The 21,774-nt window shown below is 45.8% G+C and overlaps 4 protein-coding genes across 4 annotated transcripts in view; 1 reads left to right on the forward strand and 3 right to left on the reverse strand.

Annotated features, from left to right (window-relative positions):
• LOC117395507 (small conductance calcium-activated potassium channel protein 2-like) overlaps positions 1-1,952 on the forward strand; it is a 27,708-nt gene extending 25,756 nt beyond the window's left edge. The window contains exon 9 of the mRNA XM_059007462.1: positions 1-1,952. This exon is cut by the window's left edge and continues 1,083 nt beyond it. The gene's annotated coding sequence lies outside the window, so the exon portion shown is untranslated.
• Positions 1,953-2,031: 79 nt separating this feature from the next.
• On the reverse strand, positions 2,032-5,304 carry LOC117395508 (phosphomevalonate kinase). Its single transcript, XM_059007463.1, has 5 exons — positions 5,077-5,304; positions 4,859-4,922; positions 3,762-3,914; positions 3,480-3,609; positions 2,032-3,014 (listed from the first exon to the last, which is right to left on the reverse strand). The coding sequence occupies exons 1-5, from the start codon at positions 5,157-5,159 to the stop codon at positions 2,872-2,874; spliced, it is 573 nt and encodes a 190-aa protein (XP_058863446.1). The 5' UTR covers positions 5,160-5,304; the 3' UTR covers positions 2,032-2,871.
• A 1,455-nt stretch (positions 5,305-6,759) lies between these two features.
• Positions 6,760-9,348, reverse strand: LOC131705364 (prostate-associated microseminoprotein-like). The gene is made up of 3 exons (XM_059007793.1): positions 9,045-9,348; positions 8,482-8,590; positions 6,760-7,876 (listed from the first exon to the last, which is right to left on the reverse strand). Exons 1-3 carry the CDS (start codon positions 9,151-9,153, stop codon positions 7,696-7,698), a joined length of 399 nt encoding a protein of 132 aa, XP_058863776.1. The 5' UTR covers positions 9,154-9,348; the 3' UTR covers positions 6,760-7,695.
• A 1,218-nt stretch (positions 9,349-10,566) lies between these two features.
• LOC131705241 (otoancorin-like) lies at positions 10,567-15,701 on the reverse strand. Its single transcript, XM_059007593.1, has 9 exons — positions 15,607-15,701; positions 15,273-15,430; positions 14,378-14,562; positions 13,821-13,976; positions 13,475-13,617; positions 13,218-13,354; positions 12,675-12,772; positions 11,985-12,168; positions 10,567-11,269 (listed from the first exon to the last, which is right to left on the reverse strand). The coding sequence occupies exons 3-9, from the start codon at positions 14,474-14,476 to the stop codon at positions 11,196-11,198; spliced, it is 891 nt and encodes a 296-aa protein (XP_058863576.1). The 5' UTR covers positions 14,477-14,562; positions 15,273-15,430; positions 15,607-15,701; the 3' UTR covers positions 10,567-11,195.
• Between the last annotated feature and the right edge of the window lie 6,073 nt (positions 15,702-21,774).

The following is a 21,774-nucleotide window of genomic DNA, read 5'->3' on the forward strand; positions in this document are numbered from 1 at the left end:
CACAGACAGACAGAGAGAGAGACAGACAGACAGACAGACAGACAGACAGACAGACAGACATAGAGACACACAGACAGACAGAGAGAGAGAGAGACAGACAGGCAGACAGACAGACAGACATAGAGACACACAGACAGACAGAGAGAGAGAGACACAGACAGACAGACAGACATACAGACAGACAGAGAGACAGACAGACAGACAAAGAGACACACAGAGAGACAGACACAGACAGACAGACAGAGAGACAGACAGACAGAGAGAGAGAGACAAACAGAGACAGACACAGACAGACAGGCAGATGGACAGGCAGACAGACAGAGAGACAGACAGACAGAGAAACAGAGACAGACGGACAGGCAGACAGACAGAGAGACTGACATATCTCTATATCCCTATATATTATATATTATATATATATGCTCACCTCTAATATAATTCTATATTTGCACCTTCTCCTTGGCTCTGCGTGATTTATTTTTGTTTTAATCAAGAAAACCTAAACCATGAAGTTCTGATTTGTATTTGTTTTGTATTGATACACACGCGCGTGTGTGTGTGTGTATATATATATATAGAAAGGCATTTGTTCCCATAACATCCTGAACTAAACTATTTTTTAATCATTTCTGTACATCAAAAAAAAAAAAAAAAAGAAATTGTGTACTGCAGTTAAACCTCCTTTTAACCCCTTACATAGAGATAGACAGATAGATAGATAGATAGATAGACAGATAGATAGAGAGATAGAGAGATAGATAGATAGATAGATAGAGTCGTGTGCCCATGTATCCGAGCCCCTCCAGATGCGTCACGGATCTCCTTCATCTACCCGCCTGCATGAAAACACCTCTGGGTGTGAGAATTTCAATCTCCGCTCAGTAATCAGGGATATAGAAACACACTCCTGTGTGAAAATGTCAGACCGCTCTGTGCTTTAATCAGGCGTCTTAAACCACTTCTAAAAAGTCTCCTGCGTTTTACCGTGTGTGGCTCTGTGTTCCTTTTCTCTTTACTGTTTTAAATGAATTGCATGGGTGGCCTATTAAAGGCATCCATTCAATTAGACAATCGCTACTAATTTGCCGAGTTTTACCCCCAGATTTTCAATCCCAGCGGTTTGATTTCAGACGCACAGGAAATCAGAACTACAGAAGCAATGGGGGGTGTTCTGATAGATTGGCACACGGCTGTATTATACATATATATAATATAGGAAGGTTTAAACAGAAAGGAACCACAGATCGTTACATCATTCGCTGGAGAGTGAACGACATTAGATTTAAAGACAGCAAAAGCCTATAAATGCGTCCACTGTTTGTTTTCAAACACACTTTCCCCCAAAGACGCACAGACGTGTTCAATAAATCTTTCCTTTGTCTGTTTCTAGATCTGAAATATACAAAATGCATTGGTAAAGCAACGCCACAGAAAAAGAGAAAGATGATTATTATTATTATTATTATTATTATTATTATTATTATTATTATTATTATTATTATTATTATTATTATTATTATTATTATTATTATTATTATTATTATTATTATTATTATTATTACAGGTATTCAGACACTCTCAAACTCACCCTGCAAAAAAAGTGCCTTGGACTTTGTACTGATGGTAATGAAGTATCACATAGTAAAATACTATACACATATTTTGCGTTAGAATAAGGGGGAGGAAAATGTAGTCCAAGCAGGATACAGGACTACATCCCCCAGAATGCCTCGGGGTTGGAGGAAGCCAGGTGTTTCTGGGGGATGTAGTCCTGTACCCTACTTGGACTACATTTCCCATCCCCTTACTCTATATGTGTATATATACATACACGAAGGCTTCACCTTAGAGTAAGAATGATAAACCAGGATTTAAATTTTATATTTTCTGTTTTCTTTCTAGTTACTCCTCTCCGAGTAACAGAGCTGCTAATAAAGCCACTTTGTATTCTGTGTGTGTTTCAGTCTCTCTTTTTTTAAGTCTCTTACTTCCTTATGTTTTTTTTTTCTCATTCAAACAAAACATGAAACATTTTTTATAGCAAAATATATTTATTAATTACATCTTCAAAAGTAGGTTTTTTTTTTCCAGTTATTTTTCAATACTTCATGCATGAAGGGGTGAAATCTAATTTAGATCTCCAGCTCTGGCCAAAAGTGTGGCACCCCCCTATAGAATGAACTCCCTCAGCTTCATAGAGTCCAATGAAAGCTGCTGAATAATGTTCCCTTGTTAACATATTGAATTCCACCCCCTCTATATAGAACGAACTCCCTCAGCTTCATAGAGTCCAATGAAAGCTGCTGAATAATGTTCCCTTGTTAACATATTGAATTACACACCCTCTATATAGAATGAACTCCCTCAGCTTCATAGAGTCCAATGAAAGCTGCTGAATAATGTTCCCTTGTTAACATATTGAATTCCACCCCCTCTATATAGAATGAACTCCCTCAGCTTCATAGAGTCCAATGAAAGCTGCTGAATAATGTTCCCTTGTTAACATATTGAATTACACACCCAGCGCTTTGTATAGTTTTCCATATACTGAACTGAAATGGAAAAACGTGACATTTGGAAATCTAACATGAAATACTGTACTGCTATTATGGCTTCCTAGGGGTAGACTTTTTTATTTATTTTTTTAACATCACTTTGTAGTTTCTTTGATTACATGATAAATAAAAGATCTAAATTATGTTCATTTTTTTTTTTTTTTTTTTTTTAGTGTCTCAATCCTAAAATTCTTGGTGATGCAAAACTCATCACAGCAGCTGCAGAGCTGTCTGGGATCAGCCCAGTCAGTCCAGAATTACTGAACTCCCTATTGGGTTTTCTATTGGCGCTGCACTGCCCCCTTGTGGCCCCGTGTCAGAGCTGCAGGCAGTCCTGAACGCCCCTCAGAACCCTCTCCAGCTGCTCCTCCAACAGCGGCCCGTCACTGTCGTTGCTGATCGTCCAATCGAAAGCCACGCCCTGGTCCAGACCACACTCCGACTCCGCATCATCGATTCCTGCAGGCAGACATGACCAATCAAACCGGGGGTAATAGATTTGCTTAATTTTTTTACCACACCTCTCTGTGCTTTGGAATGCTTCCCTATGCTTTACCAGACCTCTCTGTGCTTTACAATGCTTCCCTATGCTTTACCACACCTCTCTGTGCTTTACAATGCTTCCCTATGCTTTACCACACCTCTCTGTGCTTTACAATGCTTCCCTATGCTTTACCAGACCTCTCTGTGCTTTACAATGCTTCCCTATGCTTTACCAGACCTCTCTGTGCTTTACAATGCTTCCCTATGCTTTAACAGACCTCACTGTGCTTTACAATGCTTCCCTATGCTTTACCAGACCTCTCTGTGCTTTACAATGCTTCACTATGCTTTACCAGATCTCTCTGTGCTTTACAATGCTTCCCTATGCTTCCCCTGTGCTGTGTTTTTATCATGGGACCCCTCCTCTCCGCTCTGTGTTACCTGCAGTGTACACCCAGCCACGCTCTCTCCTGGACTCTTCGCTGGCCTGGACCCTCACAGTGCGGGTCTGCAGCTGGTACCGGCACCGGAACCACTCCACGTCGGACCCCCGGCGAGCATCACTCACGATCTGAAAAACAAAGGGGGGGGCGGGGGGGGGGGGTACGATTTGAGTTTCATCAGGTAATGGAAACTTTAAGAGACTGAGTCAAGTGTTGGGGCTCCAGTGGCTTCATCAGCACACGCAGGGTTAGGGATAGATTCAGGAGTTCTGTCTCTCACCCACACCGGCTGGGGAACATCCCGGACAATCAGCCGGCAGAAATATCCAGGATCGGCATTCCTCTTCTCCTCCCCCCAGCGGATCATGTCCTCCCGGAACTTCTCCTTGTATCCGCTGGCGTCCAGGAGCCTTCGGAAATCCAGGCCATGCTCCTGGAGAAACACAACCGCTGGGAAAGTTAGAAAACCCGGAAAAAAAAGGTTTACCTCTGGAAATGTTTTCCCAGGGTTGTACTGAATCAATGTACCATTGTATTGAATGTGCTGTGCCCTGCATTCACTGTATTTAATGCATTACGCGTTGCTCCTCACTATCTTGTGAAGCGCTTTGTGATGGTGCTCCACTATGAAAGGCTCTATATAAAATAGATTGATTGATTGTACTATGCATTTACTGTAGTTTACCCTGGTTTGTTTTTGAATATGCTTTACCAGACCTCTCTGTGCTTTACAATGCTTCCCTATGCTTTACCAGACCTCTCTGTGCTTTACAATGCTTCCCTGTGCTTTACCAGACCTCTCTGTGCTTTACAATGCTTCCCTGTGCTTTACCAGACCTCTCTGTGCTTTACAATGCTTCCCTATGCTTTACCAGACCTCTCTGTGCTTTACAATGCTTCCCTATGCTTTACCAGACCTCTCTGTGCTTTACAATGCTTCCCTATGCTTTACCACACCTCTCTGTGCTTTACAATGCTTCCCTATGCTTTACCAGACCTCTCTGTGCTTTACAATGCTTCCCTATGCTTTACCAGACCTCTCTGTGCTTTACAATGCTTCCCTGTGCTTTACCAGACCTCTCTGTGCTTTACAATGCTTCCCTATGCTTTACCAGACCTCTCTGTGCTTTACAATGCTTCCCTATGCTTTACCAGACCTCTCTGTGCTTTACATTATATATATATATATATATATATATATATATATATATATATATATATATATATATATAATTACATATAATTACACACACACACACACACACATATACAAGAACCATGAATATGATGAGATTAAACTGGAATAATAATAATAATAATAATAATAATAATAATAATAATAATAATAATCCTTTAGTTGAGGTTTTGTGGACCCACCTTCGCATACTGTTCTTTCAAAGGACCGGACAGTCTGAGAATGGCACACACACTGGACCCCAATCTGTGCAGAAGATGAATTCATTATTAAACGAGTCGTTTAACAGGGAGGCCTTTATCCAGAGCGACCTACAAGTTTAATAACAAGACCCGCCTGCGCTTGCTCTGTGCAATCGCAGTCTCATCCCCATCCCTGCCGTGTAAAGTATCCTGCCTACCTTTGTTGAATTATGCTGGTAACAAAATCCTTTCCGGATTTTCGCTTGCCGCTGAACAGCAAAATCAGCTTCGGCGGATCCATGATTAAAATGATTCTAGACTAAACGCAACTGCTTTGCAATGCTGGCATGCCGTAAATTCATTTGCAAAAAAGGCTGCAAAACATCACTGATTAAATCACACTAAGGCTTTTTAAATGGCATGACAGAATCACACCACCGGCCTCCACCAACAAGGTATAGCGGGTGGAGGATGCAATTATACAAACATTATAATTTACAATTACCTACATGAGCGTTCTTATATTAACAAGTATACCATTTTACAAAATAATTATGTCAAATTTACATCAATAAATGCTACAGTTTATGTAAATAAGTGCTTTTATTTCATGGATTATTAAAAAAAACACCCCTAGAATGGAAATAGACTAGCTCACGAGGGAAGGCGGAACTGCTCCCAACTCGTGCGAATAGGACGAGTCCATTTTTTTTACAAAGGGGAAGACGGGGTGAGATAGTACGTTTATAACCATTTTTATAATCAAGAAAATTAATTCAGATTGTTAAAAAGTTCGCGTTTTTCTTGTTATTATTGTTATTAAATAATGTGTAAATATGGCTGTCAGTATGTGGTTTTAGTTGTTTGGGAAATGCATCAACGCCCCTCGTAAAATGATATAATGTGTGCGGTGTATTTTGAATTCTGAGGCGCAGGTAAATTTGAGCAAATTTAAATTAGAGCAAATGTTAACTTTTCTGAGACGAAGTTGGGGCTCCTGTAATTAATCGCATAACATGTCGATTAAAACGCTTGCAGTCAAGTAGTTTAATATCCGGACTGTGAAAAAAAAAGAGAAATGTTTAATCGGAATTTAGAGAAAGGAAAACAGGTCGTTATTTGAAGCCACTGGCTCCAGCTTCAATGAAATTAACTGCGTTATTCCACCTGCACTCGTATCTAACTATCAACACTGCTACCTGATCTTGAACAGCCCCGGTATCAAATCATACTGGGTTTTATATTCGCTCTTATTAGGACTGAAGTCACTGTTTTGTATCTTGCTCTTAATTGTACTGTGATTATTATTATTATTATTATTATTATTATTATTATTATTATTATTATTAATTTCTTAGCAGACGCTATTCTTTATGTATTTTTTGTATACAACTGTGAGTCGACGTGGGTAAGGGCATCTGCTGATAAATTATAATAATAATAATAATAATAATAATAATAATAATAATAATAATAATAATAATAATAATAATAATAATAATTTAGTGCCGGTGAAAAATAAATCCTACTAGGGCAGCAGTGTGGAGTAGTGGTTAGGGCTCTGGACTCTTGACCGGAGGGTCGTGGGTTCAATCCCTGGTAGGGGACACTGCTGCTGTACCCTTGAGCAAGGTACTTTACCTAGATTGCTCCAGTAAAAACCCAACTGTATAAATGGGGAATTGTATGTAAAACTAATGTGATATCTTGTAATAATTGTAAGTCGCCCTTAGGGCGTCTGCTAAGAAATAAATAATAATAATAATAATACTTGTATTGCAAACGCTTCCTCAGTCAGGTTTAAAGTGAACATTTACAGAAACAAAAAATAGAGCTTATTCATAATTTTTTTTTTAATTTGCAGCAAAAATAAATACAAGAAAATACACCCCCCCCCCCCCCGAAAAAAAACACATTTTTTTTAAATAGATACTTTTATTTCAAAAGGAACCAAAACACAAACAAACCAACCTCATAGTAACGAGATAAATTCACAGAAACCACACGCACGCACACACACAGAGACACGCAACGGGAGCTGCCGCTAGCAGCGTTATCTACACAATCCAGTAGCTATACTGTCCTGAAATACATTTCTACTTTATACTAAAATAAAATAATAACACTGAAAACAGCACTTTGTCTGAGGGCTGCACACGGTCCCTATAGCTCAGCGCAGCAGACTGAAACACAGCAGCGCATAACATTAAAGGTGCCGCTAGTTTCGTATTCAGACCAGCCAACTATTCTGAAGCGACTGACCGGCGTTTCATTAAATACGCGTCTCAGGGTCGAATCAAAGGATCGTCTCTGTGTGCTGCATTTTAATATCGTATAATAAACACCACCAGTGCTGAGAAACAGAGTTAAACACAGATTAATACCACATATTCATGTCATTGTAACACAATACAAGAGGACGCCTTCGACAGCCTTACATTGAAACAGAGCGCACTGGTACAGTATTCGATTCATTTAACGGCGTCTATGTGAATTGCATGTTTTAGTTCTGAATGCGGGTGTTTGATCCAAATTCTGTCTTTCTAAACGTTTTGCTGTATAATCAACTCTAGAGACACGTTTTTATTTTATTTATTTATTTATTTATTTATTTATTTATTTATTTATTTATTAGAAATAAATACAGCCCTCCTCGTTTTCCACCGCGGACAAATGATCCCGTGTCCAGTATTAGACTATAGAAGGGAGATTTACCAATATGGAGAGCGAAAACAAAAACAAACCCATGCACCTATGTATACTGTGTGTGGTTTTGGGGTTCAGATATGTGTGTGAGTTTCCGGGGCTCAGGGGTCGGTGTGCGTCTCTTCGGCCGGTTAGTACAGCGGGTCGTTGGGCTCCTTCCACACCGTCCTCTCGCTGCCTCTCAGCCGGCTGCGCGCCGTGTTGGCGATGCACGGGATCTTGTGGTTCGCTCTCATCACCACGGCAACGCTGCAAGAGTCCGGCTTGCGGATGACCTCACACCAGTCGGGGTAGTCCACGGGCTGCTGGCCACTGCGGTGGAGCAGAGAAACGAAGTGATAAAAAAAACAACAATACAGCAGAAAAAGCTTTGTGTGTCTATCTATCTATCTATCTATCTATCTATCTATCTATCTATCTATCTATCTCGAGAGGATTGAGAGAACAGCACACTGCTCACTATCCCAGGACAGTCAGGATCCTCATCAAGCACTAGAAACACTTCACGAAGAAGAAAAGCCATCGATAAACTGAAAACTCACGGCTTTAATAATTAGCTGCGATGTTTCGGACTCCCATCTGCTTTCAAACTTGATTAATTAATTAATTAATTAATTAATTAATTAATTAATTTGCATCATTTTGCAGACATGCCAGTGTATGGAGTCTATTACAGGATGCGTGGTGTCTGCTGCATGGTGTACTGTGTATGGCGCACTGTGTCTGGTGCATGGCGCACTGTGTCTGCTGCATGGCGCACTGTCTGCTGCATGGTGTCTAGGTGCATGCTGCATGGCGCACTGTCTGCTGCATGGTGTCTAGGTGCATGCTGCATGGCGCACTGTCTGCTGCATGGTGTCTAGGTGCATGCTGCATGGCGCACTGTCTGCTGCATGGCTGCACGGCGCAGTACTCACTCGTCGCAGCACCCAACTCCAAAGGGGTTCAGGCAGATACACTGGTAACACTCCTTGGTCAGCCAGGTCTCCCCGATCCCAAACACCTGGCCCTTGTGCTCACAGCTCGCTGAGAGAGAGAGAGGAGAGTACAAACTGTAATGGGTGACGCTGCTGTGCAATAGGAGTCTTATTTCCATCCCTGATCTATCTGTCTGTCTAAATAGCCCACTGTTACCACCAATATACTGTCACTGTCTATAAAATCAGCTAAAAATCTCCTTCAACCAATGACTATCGATCTATCTACAGGGCTGGGAATCAGACTCCTATTGCACAGCAGTGTGATCCAGTCCAGGTTTTACTGCTACCAGCTTGATCAGCCCCCAGTGTGTCTAGCTAACAAGCTCAGGTGTGTCTGATTATTAAACTCCTAGTGAAACCAGGACTGGATCACACTGCTGTGCAACGAGAGTCTAATTTCCATCCCTGCAGTTATTATAAACGAGACGAATTTTAAGTACGAAAGCCAAATGATGTCATGAGAAATACAAAAAAAACCCAGAAAAAAAATCAAATCTTACCTTTGCTGTTGAAGTAGCACTCTCCGCTCGCGTCCGCAGCCCAGGGGTACAGCACAGCGGAGAGCAGCAGAAGTCGACTCCCCCAGAACACGAGGGCCGGGCTTTGCATTTTACCCACAATTAGATTTCGCTTTCTTCCTTTTCAGAGAACGATCTCCCTTTCCTTCCTTCCTTCTCTCTCTCTCTGTCTCCGTCTCCAGCAGATACCTCATGCTGTAGAGTACAGGCCTATTTATACCTGCCTCTGCCTCTGTCTCTCTCTCACTCTCTCTCTACACACAGTCTTGGGGAACGCTAGATAAGACAGATCTGAGCTGGGATCGGTTTAGTTAATTTATTGTGTTTACCCAAACAGACTCCCGATTCCTGTGCATTGTCTTCAAATGACTCATTAGCATCTTAAAGGCAGGTCCTGTGGGTTTTATTAGCAGGACAGCACCCCCATTGTCAGGGCTGTTAGGATTCCTAGTATAGGGCATTCTGTTTTTTAAGGGGCTTTTTTTTTTAGTTTATTAACTGTTAATAAGCCTGCTCTCACAGTACACTTTACCGTACCTCTCTGTGCTTCACAATGCTTCCCTATGCTTTACCAGACCTCTCTGTGCTTTACAATGCTTCCCTATGCTTTACCAGACCTCTCTGTGCTTTACAATGCTTCCCTATGCTTTACCAGACCTCTCTGTGCTTTACAATGCTTCCCTATGCTTTACAGTACCTCCCTGGGCTTTACAATGCTTCCCTATGCTTTACCAGACCTCTCTGTGCTTTACAATGCTTCCCTATGCTTTACCATACCTCTCTGTGCTTTACAATGCTTCCCTATGCTTTACCAGACCTCTCTGTGCTTTACAATGCTTCCCTATGCTTTACCAGACCTCTCTGTGCTTTACAATGCTTCCCTATGCTTTACCAGACCTCTCTGTGCTTTACAATGCTTCCCTATGCTTTACCAGACCTCTCTGTGCTTTACAATGCTTTCACTGTGCTTCATTACACTTTGCTGTGCTTTTACTGCAGGAAACTTGCACCCTTGCACACACGATATTGTAAACCTTGTCTCGTTGCATCGAATTAGCAGATTAAATCTAGTCTCTGTACAAATACGATGCGTGGTGTTGCAGGGGGGTGCTGGTAATCTCCTGAAACAGTGTGTGTGCGTGTGTGTGGGGGGGGGGGGTGTGGGGGCTACACTTTGCAAACACCGGACCACGCTAGATAACCACGGCAAACAACCAGCTTTATATTTAAAACAATTATTTTTAATGAGCGCCTCACAATTGAAAGCGGAGAGTGAGAGCGAGAGTGCGAGAGAGTGCGAGAGAGAGAGAGAGAGAGAGAGAGGGAGGAGTTGAAATATTTAACCCTTAGTTGTTTGGTTGTAGTTTTGTGAAATTAACGGGGCGTTTTTTTTCTTCTTAAAAGCGGCGGTAAACGCTTGGAAATGATGGCAAGTATTTCTTTCTTTTGTGACAATTTTAGCTTTTGTATGTGAAACTGAAGAACGACACACGACCAGACCGGCTTGCATATCTATCTATCTATTTATTTATTTATTGAGTTCTACAGATTATAGATATACAGATACAGGTATAGAGCGATCAGCTTCAGCAAATTAAACACAGTCTTTCTATCAGTTACACAACTTACATGATAGAAGAGACAGGGTCAGCTTAACTGATAGAAGAGACAGGGTCAGCTGCACATATGAACTGATAGAAGAGACAGGGTCAGCTGCACATATGAACTGATAGAAGAGACAGGGTCAGCTGCACATATGAACTGATAGAAGAGACAGGGTCAGCTGCACATATGAACTGATAGAAGAGACAGGGTCAGCTGCACATATGAACTGATAGAAGAGACAGGGTCAGCTGCACATATGAACTGATAGCAGAGACAGGGTCAGCTGCACATATGAACTGATAGAAGAGACAGGGTCAGCTGCACATATGAACTGATAGAAGAGACAGGGTCAGCTGCACATATGAACTGATAGAAGAGACAGGGTCAGCTGCACATATGAACTGATAGAAGAGACAGGGTCAGCTGCACATATGAACTGATAGAAGAGACTACAGAATTGAAAGTTGCCTGTAAAGACTCATTTTCTTTTAAATCACAAATTGAACTGAACATTTTAAAACGCTGTGATTATGGTGCCAATGTGAGGAAGAGGAGGGGCAGCACCAGGACCAGCACTCCCAGTATCCCCAGCTGATCAGACCCTGTGGGACAAAGACAGAAAAATGAACTAGGATGCTGTGTATAATAATAACACTACTAGAATCCAATATGAACTAGGATGCTATGTATAATAATAACACTACTAGAATACAATATGAACTAGGATGCTATGTATAATAATAACACTGCTAGAATACAATATGAACTAGGATGCTCTGTATAATAATAACACTACTAGAATACAATATGAACTAGGATGCTGTGTATAATAATAACACTACTAGAATACAATATGAACTAGGATGCTATGTATAATAATAACACTACTAGAATACAACATGAACTAGGATGCTATGTATAATAATAACACTACTAGAATACAATATGAACTAGGATGCTGTGTATAATAATAACACTACTAGAATACAATATGAACTAGGATGCTATGTATAATAATAACACTACTAGAATACAACATGAACTAGGATGCTATGTATAATAATAACACTACTAGAATACAATATGAACTAGGATGCTGTGTATAATAATAACACTTCTAGAATACAATATGAACTAGGATGCAGTCAGTTCGGATCACAGCAAGTTATATCTACAGTGACATGTTAGCAGTGCAATAGTGCAAGGATAGCGCATCAGCTGAGGATCCAGTAACGTGGGGCTCAGGTCAGGAGAGTCCAGTGCAGAGCAGGAGGGGCGGATCCAGAGATCTACAAGCTGAAATAAAGAGAGACTGACCTCCTTTCAGAGGGGCAGCTGTTCCGGTCTCCTTGACAACGACGACAACAGCTCTCTCCACGGCAACCCCCACCGCGTCGGACAGCGCCTCCCTCTGGGCCTGGCTCAGCACTGCAGCCTGCTCCCCCGTTACCATGGCAGCGTTCACAGGACCCAAGGCTCTCAGCTGGGTGACCGACAGTGCCTGCTCAAAAAAAAAAAAAAAAAATGTAGAAAGAAAGAAAGAAAAAGGACAAGAAGGAACAAGAGAAAGAAAAAATGACTTCTTTCCTAGTGAGATGGGTGCTCTCTTTAATCGATTTATAACTTATTATCTCACAATGCTGAGAAAGATACCAAAGCCTGGAGCTGTTTAAAGAAGAGGCTTACATTTAAAAATATATATATAAATGGTTGCGAATATAACCCTACAGGTAGTTCAGGGCTGGGAATCAGACTCCTATTGCACAGCAGTGTGATCCAGTCCAGGTTTTACTGCTACCAGCTTGATCAGCCCCAGTGTGTCTAGCTAACAAGCTCAGATGTGTCTGATTATTATTATTATTATTATTATTATTATTATACACTATTCAAGCTGGTAGTAAAACCTGGAATGGGTGACACTGCTGTGCAATAGGAGTCCCTATATTTAAACCTGTTGCTGGGGGTGGTACCCCCCCCCCCCCCCCCCGCACCGCCCCGCTTACTCACCGCTAGCCGGTCGGCTGGGATCAGAGGGATGGCTGAGGGGGAGATGAAGGGCATGGCTGAGGGGTCCAGGGTCTTCAGCTCCGCAGCGCTGGCACCAGCTGCAGCAAATCAGAGACACAGGAGAACTCACTCGCACCCTGGTTTGTCATGTTAATTAATATGCTTTACCACACCTCTCTGTGCTTTACAATGCTTCCCTATGCTTTACCAGACCTCTCTGTGCTTTACAAAGCTTCCCTATGCTTTACCAGACCTCTCTGTGCTTTACAATGCTTGACTATGCTTTACCAGACCTCTCTGTGCTTTACAATGCTTCCCTATGCTTTACCACACCTCTCTGTGCTTTACAATGCTTCCCTATGCTTTACCACACCTCTCTGTGCTTTACAATGCTTCCCTATGCTTTACCAGACCTCTCTGTGCTTTACAATGCTTCCCTATGCTTTACCATGCTGTCACTGTGCTCGATTACACTGTGTTCTCAGGGGTGTGTTGGGGGTGTGAGTTGGGGGGTGGGTGGGGGGGGGGGGTCTCGTCTCTTACCCAGCACGTTCCCGATCTCACTCAGCTCGGACGCTGTCCAGTTCTTCACGTCTCCGAAGCTGCTGACCGCTTTGCTCTTCAGTGCCCCCATGATGGAGGGAGAGCAGCTGACCGCTCCGACCATCGCAGCAGCGAGCCTGACCGCAGACAGAGCGACGAGAGAGAGAGAGAGAGTCGGAACCGGGACAGTGTGTATACACAAACTCACCTGTGTATAGACTTACCTGTACAATACACACCTGTACACACAGACTCACCTATACGCCTCGACGTTGATCTGGGACACCTGCGCCTCGCTCATCCCGCAGAGGAAGCCCCCGAGTCCGGCAAGCTGCACGGCCCCGAGGGAGGAGGGGGTGAGGAGGGACTGCTGCAGGAAGCGCTGGAGCAGGGCGGCCCGCTGAGAGGGGGACACGGGGGGACACAGTCACGGGAGGGGACGGGGGGACGCACCTGAGCTTGTTACCTAGACACACCGCGGCTAATCAAGCTGGTAGTAAAACCTGGAACGGGTGAAGCTGCCGTGCAACAGGAGTCTCATTTCCATCCCTGCTCTATCTGGAATGGTGTCGAGTGTTTATGAAAAGTCTTGCTCTGTCTTACCTTCTCCTGCGTCCATCCGGAGCACGGAGCCACAGCTGAGAGAGTGTCCACTGAGCTGACCTCGACCAGGCCCAGCTCAGAGGAGTTGAACGCGGGCAGCAGACACCCCAGCGCCAGGGTCTGCTCTGCGCTGTACCCCGAGGGGGGTCCCCAAGCCTGTGAACAAAGCAGGGGAGGGGGTCAGGAACAAGGGGTACAGTCTAAAAAGAAAACATCCTGTAACTTTTATTAAAATGGCTTTCTTATCTTAGCGGGTTTTAATGCTACTTTCAAAACTGTTTGTATTATTATGTGTATAGTGTTATTGAAATGTGTTGTTTAAATGGTCTGACTGGGTCAGTTGTGTGTGTGACACGCTATGTAAATGTATTGTGGTTTGTTCTTTTTTTCTGCTCTGTACTGTACAGTGCTTTGCGATACTTTTGTATAAAAAGCACCATATAAAATGCAATAAATATATAATATAAAAAAATATCTTGCCAGGACCCCCCTCCCCCTCACCCCTTGGAAAATGACATCACAACTGGACATGTGACCTTGACCCCCCCCCTCCTCACCTGGACGGCTTGACCCTTGAGAGCCGCGAGTTGCTGGTCAGCGAAGCCGTTGACCGCCGCGAGAGTGGACAGGCCGTCCACAAAGGTCTTGTTGGACATGCAGGACAGCTGGTCGGGTGACCAGTGGACATTGGCGCCCCCCAGGTCCAGAATCTCCTGCAGGGTGGGGGACACTGGACAGGAAACTAGAAGAGGGGACGAAGACATTAGGACCTGTGATTCTTAAAAATTCTCGGATTTTATAGGGAAGACAGAGACAGTATATTGGTGGTAACTGTGGGGTATTTATCAAGGGAGGAAATAAGACTCCATTTCCCGGTTTCACTGGGAGTTTAATAATCAGACACACCTGAGCTTGTTAGCTAGACACACTGGGGGCTGATCAAGCTGGTAGCAGTAAAACCTGGACTGGGTGACACTGCTGTGCAATAGGAGTCTGATTCCCAGCCCTGCTCTATCTGTGTAAATATCCCACTGCTACCACCAATATACTGCAGCTGCCTTCTCTAAAATCAGCTAAAGACCTCCTTCAACCAACGACTATCTATCTACAGGGATGGGAATAACACCTCCAGATGTGTCACTGATATCCTTCATCTACCTGCCTGCATGAAAACACCTCTGGGTGTGAGAATTTCAATCTCCGCTCAGTAATCAGGGATATAGAAACACACTCGTGTGTGAAAATGTCAGACCACTTTGTGCTTTAATCAGGCGTCTTAAACCACTTCTAAAAAGTCTCCTGCGTTTTACCGTGTGTGGCTCTGTGTTCCTTTTCTCTTTACTGTTTTAAATGAATTGCACGGGTGGCCTGTTAAAGTCATCAATTCAGTTAGACGATCGCTAATTTTCCCTATAGTGACGATTTTCCCAGAATTACCCCGCCCCACTGTACCTGCCCTGCGGGTCCGCTGGTGGGAGGTGCTGAGGTGGAACAGGGTCTCCTGGACGCTGGACAGGTTCAGGTAGGTATCGAAATCCAGAGGGGCGGGGGTGAGGGGAGGGGGGGGGCTGGGAGGACAGCAGGTCAGTCAGGGTGTCCTTCATCTGGAGCTAGAACCACTCAAACAGAGAGAGAGATAGATAGAGAGAGAGAGATAGAGAGAGATAGATAGAATCATGGATGGGAATAAGACTCCTATTGCACAGAATGGGTGAAGGTGGTGTGCCATAGGAGTCGTATTCCAGCCCCTGCTGGGTTGCAGTGTGGAGTGCAGGACAACGCTTACCGTGTTAGACACAGTGCGAAGGGAGCTGCTATTGAACAGAGCCAGCAAGGGACCCAGTGACATCACCACCTCCGCTGACCAATCAGAGGGTTTCCTGGGAAGAATGACATCAAGAATGATGCGCAGGTTTACACACAGGGAGCCTCCACTCCTGCAACTTGAGATCTCCCTCTCCCTCTCTCACTCCTCTCCCTCTCTCACCCCTCTCCCCCCTCTCCCCCTCTCCTCTCCCCCTCCTCTCCCTCTCTCACTCCTCTCCCCTCTCCCCCTCTCCTCTCTCACTCCTCTCCCTCTCTCACTCCTCTCCTCTCCTCTCCCTCTCTCACTCCTCTCCCTCTCTCACTCCTCTCCCCTCTCCCCCTCTCCTCTCCCCCTCCTCTCCCTCTCTCACTCCTCTCCCCTCTCCCCTCTCCCCTCTCCCCTCTCTCACTCCTCTCCCCTCTCCCCCTCTCCTCTCCCCCTCCTCTCCCTCTCTCACTCCTCTCCCCTCTCTCACTCCTCTCCCCTCTCCCCCTCTCCACTCCCCCCCTCTCCCTCTCCCCCTCTCCTCTCCCCCTCCTCTCCCTCTCCCTCCTCTCCCCTCACTCCTCTCTCCTCCTCTCTCTCACTCCTCTCCCCTCTCCCCCTCTCCCCTCTCTCACTCCTCTCCCCTCTCCCCCTCTCCTCTCCCCCTCCTCTCCCTCTCTCACTCCTCTCCCCTCTCTCCTCACTCCTCTCCCCTCTCCCCTCTCCCCTCTCCCCTCTCCCCTCTCTCACTCCTCTCCCCTCTCCCCCTCTCCTCTCCCCTCCTCTCCCTCTCTCACTCCTCCCCTCTCCTCTCTCCCTCTCCCCGTTCAGCTCCTCTATCCTGCAGTCACCGCCCCTCTCTGCTCGATGTGAAGCTGCCTGCACTGTGTGAGGAGGGCCAGGCTGGCGTTGAACACTGCGGGGGCCACATCTGACATGTTCTGGGGGCTCAGCTCACAGATCAGGGGCCCCAGCAGAGCCACGTCATCCACGGACGCACCACGTGCCGTCTTATTCTGGAAGTGTAAGTGTAATAAAGCACAGTGACAGCATTGTAAAGCACAGAGAGGTCTGGTAAAGCACAGGGAAACATTGTAAAGCACAGAGAGGTCTGGTGAAGCATTTTAAGAAACACAGCAAACCAGGGTAAACGATGGTAAATGCATAACGTAACCATGGGAAAAGCATGGGGAGGAACTGCATAAAATACTGTGCAGAAATACCCTGGTAAACTTTTCTAAGCGGTGAAGTGGGGAGATGGCGTTTGAAACACAGGGAAACAGCGCAGGCATTACCAGACAGGCGAAGGCTTTCTCTCGAGAGCCGGACGCAGGGGAGACCTCCTGGGGAGGAGAGAGAGATCGACTGCAGACAACTTCTCAAGCAAGCAAGGACACACCCGAGCAGGGAGACTGGAGAGCTGAGGGAGCCTGGAGGAAGAGGGGAGAGGGGGGAGAGGGGAGAAGGAGAGGAGAGATGGGAGGAGAGGGGAGGAGGAGAGGAGAGAGGGGAGAGGGGAGGAGGAGAGGAGAGAGGGGAGAGGAGAGGGGGGAGGGGGAGGAGAGGGGAGAGAGGAGAGGGGAGAGGAGGAGAGGGGAGAGGATATATGAATACATATGAATGTGGTTTTAATCCATTTTCTGAAAACAAAAAAAGAAATCTGCGTACTTCTGGTAAACTGAATGTGTTGACTGGAAAAGAAAGAAACAAGCCAACAAACCAAGCATAAATCGAAACGCCCATTCATAGAGCTTGCACTGTAAGGGTCCCTGGACCCAGGACTCTGTAAATCTGTACATATGAACTGCGTTCCCTTCTGTCCCAAACGATCCACAGCCTTCAAACCCCTCCCTGATCTAAGCGCTGGTACTCACGTCAGGTGCAGCAGGAAGACAGGAGGGACGTCTTGCAGCTCGGAATTATTCATGCTGCCGAAGTAATCAGCGCGGGTTCGATTGAGAGCAGCCCACAGCTTCTTAGCAGAGCAGGCCAGCTGAGAACGAACCCAATACAAAGATGAAGGGAGCACGAAGCCACCGCTCTGAGGCTTGGAGCTTGGTTTCAGGAGACTGTAGGTTTCAGGTCGCTGCGCGGCACACCAGGCAGGGAGACTTGGGGGGGGGTTTTGATACAGCAAACCTCAAACTAGGTCTCCCGGGGGTCTCCTGGAAACAGCTTTCAAGATTCTGAGAAAGTGGCTTCGTGTTTCAACTCAGCAAACATCTCCAATTCTCAGTTTTCAAAATGTCACAGTTTACTGATGTGGAGAAATAAAGAGAGAGGGCTGTTGTTGCTGTAGTTTTCTATCGGAGAGTCCTTACTAAATAAGTTTTTTTTTTTTTTATTCCAATTTTATTACATTGTATGTGCGTGTGTGTGTGTCTTGTGCGTGAGTGTGTATGCATGCGTGTGTGTGCATGTGTCTCAGTGTGTGTGTATCTCAGCGGGGATGTGAATGCTCAAGACTGTGCTGTGGTTCTTGTGGTTCTTGTGGTTCTTGTGGTTCAGTACCTGGTGCTGAGAGAGCCAGGCCTTGTTCTCAGACAGGATGGCTGCCGTCTCCAGCATGTTCTGATCTCCGATGGAATCGATCAGGTCACACGTGACGCCCTGCAGAGCAGAGCCCAGCATCCTGCACACACGCAAACAACGCATCAATGACAGGTCAGCAATACACACCAGAAACATATCAGAGACTGATAACACTTTACATGAAGCGTCTCCGATTACTGTTTGCAGAGCAGCTAACTAGTAAATACACTATTACAGTTATATTATGCATTCAAGATACCCTAACCCGAACCCGAACCCAAACCCGAACCCTAACCCGAACCTGAACCCTAACACTAACCCTAACCCTAACCCTAACCCTAACTCTAAACCCTAACTCTAATCCCTAACCCTACTCTAACCTAACCCTAACCCTAACCCTACTCTAAACCCTAACCCTAACTCTAACTCTAACCCTAACTCTAATCCCTAACCCTAACTCTAACCCTAACCCTAACTCTAACTCTAAACCCTAACCCTAACCCTAACTCTAACCCTAACCTTAACCCTAACCATTAACCCTAACCCTAACCCTAACCCTAACCCTAACTCTAACTCTAAACCCTAACTCTAATCCCTAACCCTAACTCTAACCCTACCCTAACCCTAACCCTAACTCTAAACCCTAACCCTAACTCTAACTCTAAACCCTAACTCTAATCCCTAACCCTAACTCTAACCTAACCTAACTCTAACTCTAACTCTAAACCCTAACCCTAACCCTACCCTAACCCTAACCCTAACCCTAACCCTAACCCTAACTCTAAACCCTAACTCTAATCCCTAACCCTAACTCTAACCTAACCCTACCCTAACCCTAACCCTAACTCTAAACCCTAACCCTAACTCTAACTCTAACCCTAACTCTAATCCCTAACCCTAACTCTAACCCTAACCCTAACTCTAACTCTAAACCCTAACCCTAACCCTACTCTAACCCTAACCTTAACCCTAACCATTAACCCTAACCCTAACCCTAACCCTAACCCTAACTCTAACTCTAAACCCTAACTCTAATCCCTAACCCTAACTCTAACCCTAACCCTAACCCTAACTCTAACCCTAACCTAACTCTAACTCTAAACCCTAACTCTAATCCTAACCCTAACTCTAACCCTAACCCTAACTCTAACTCTAAACCCTAACCCTAACCCTAACCCTAACCCTAACCCTAACCCTACCCTAACTCTAAACCCTAACTCTAATCCCTAACCCTAACTCTAACCCTAACCCTAACCCTAACCCTAACCCTAACTCTAAACCCTAACCCTAACTCTAACTCTAAACCCTAACTCTAAACCTAACCCTAACTCTAACTCTAAACCCTAACTCTAATCCCTAACCCTAACTCTAACCCTAACCCTAACCCTAACTCTAACTCTAAACCCTAACCCTAACCCTAACTCTAACCCTAACCTTAACCCTAACCATTAACCCTAACCCTGTCCCAAGCTCTTTTCTGGTACAGTTGTGTACTTCCACATATCGTGCACAAAGACCGACGCGTGTAAAAGGCTAGAACAGAACAATTACTCACCTGATGTCACTGGGCTGAATCCCCTGCTAACAGCTTCTTTACCAGGTGAGCTGCCTGAGAGAGAGAGAGAGAGAGAGAGAGAGAGAGAGAGAGAGAGAGAGAGAGAGAGGGGAGAGAGAGAGAGAGAGGAGAGGTAGAGGGAGAGGGAGAGGAGAGGGAGAGGAGAGAGAGAGAGAGAGAGAGAGAGAGAGAGAGAGAGAGAGAGAGGAAGAGGGAGAGGGAGAGGGAGAGTCTGATCTCTTGAGATCTCAAGATTTTGTTAACAGAGCTTGAGTGCTGCTGGGGCTATTAGCTGCTAGTGGCCTGGGTCTGGCCTGGGTCTGGCTGGGTCTTACCTGGCCCCGGTTCCAGCTCTTGCCCTGGATCACCCCCACCGAGTCGACGGAGGCCTGCTGGAGCGTGTGGAGAGCCAGGCTGCCAACCAGAGAGCCCGCCAAGGACTGGAGCAGCGCGGAGACATCCCTCTGGATCTGCAGGGACAGCAAGCAGGGCAGCAGCTTCAAACACTGAGAGAATCAACGTGTGTGTGTGTGTGTGTGTGTGTGTGTGTGTGTGTGTGAGTGTGTGTGTCAGTGTGCGTGTGTGAGAGTGTCAGTGCGAGTGTGTGTGTGTGTCAGTGTGTGTCTCAGTATGTCAGTGTGTGTCTCAGTGTGTCTCTCACCGCATTGACCAGGGCTTTTCTCTGCAGGGGGGACAGGGTCCTCGCCATATCCTCCAGTCCGCTGGCCCTAAGGAGCTGGTCCCCCTTCAGGGCCCCCAGCACCGCGCTGGACACCCCCTTCACCAAGGTCCCCATCTTCATGAGGTCGTCTGGAGAGGAGATCTGCAACAGCAGGGAGATTCAATCAGAGAATACAGCACAAGCCCTCTGCCCTGTGGCACCAACCAATCAGAATACAGCGCAAACCCTCTGCCCTGTAACACCAACCAATCAGAATACAGCGCAAACCCTCCCTGTAACACCAACCAATCAGAATACAGTGCAAGCCCTGACAGCTAAAACACCTGCTCCCGGTTCAAGTCCCGGCTCAGCCACTGACTCCCCTGTGTGTGACCCTGAGCAAGTCACTTCACCTCCTTGTGCTCCATCCTTCGATGAGACGTAAAACAAACAAGCTCCTATTGGAAGTGACTCTGCAGCAGCAGCAGCAGCAGTTGTTGATGATGCAGAGTTCACACTTCTAGTCTCTGTAAGGGCACTTTGGATAAAAGCATCTGCTAAAATGACTCATTAACAAATAACAGTCGAAATCTTAGGGTTCCTAAGCCCTGAGCTCCTCTCACCTGCACCTTGCTCAGGTATTTGCTGGCCAGAGCGCTGGCCTGCTCTCTCCTCCAGCTCACCCTGGCCAGAGAGGCCAGGCTGTCCTGGATATCGGCCGCGGAGAGGCTGCACAGCTGAGCCAGGGACAGGGCGGGGGGCCGCAGGGGCCCAGGGTGACATCATCTGCTTGGTCAGGGGCCCGGACCCCCAGCACCTTCTCCGCAAGCTGTCGCTGGAGCCTGAAGCATGGAAGAGAGAGGGAATTACACACAGACAGACAGACTGACACACACACGCAGACAGACACACGGACAGACAGACTGACACACACACGCAGACAGACACACGGACAGACACACAGACACACACACGCAGACAGACACACGGACAGACAGACTGACACACACACGCAGACAGACACACGGACAGACAGACTGACACACACGCAGACAGACACACGGACAGACACACAGACAGACAGACAGACTGACACACACACGCAGACAGACACACACACAGACAAATACAGGCTGACAATTACAAACACTTTCAGACTGACTGAGCTTGGTCTACAGCGCAATATTTGGGGATTCCACCAGGTGGTGCTGTTGTTCAGTGTGTAATACCTGCTTCCCTATGCTTTACAATGCTTCCCTATGCTTTACAATGCTTCCCTATGCTTCCCTATGCTTTACAATGCTTCCCTATGCTTCCCTATGCTTTACAATGCTTCCCTATGCTTCCCTATGCTTGCCAATGCTTTACAATGCTTCCCTATGCTTCCCTATGCTTTACAATGCTTGCCTATGCT

The sequence above is a fragment of the Acipenser ruthenus genome, chromosome 35 (genome assembly GCF_902713425.1).
Source record: "Acipenser ruthenus chromosome 35, fAciRut3.2 maternal haplotype, whole genome shotgun sequence".
Lineage (NCBI taxonomy): Eukaryota > Metazoa > Chordata > Actinopteri > Acipenseriformes > Acipenseridae > Acipenser > Acipenser ruthenus.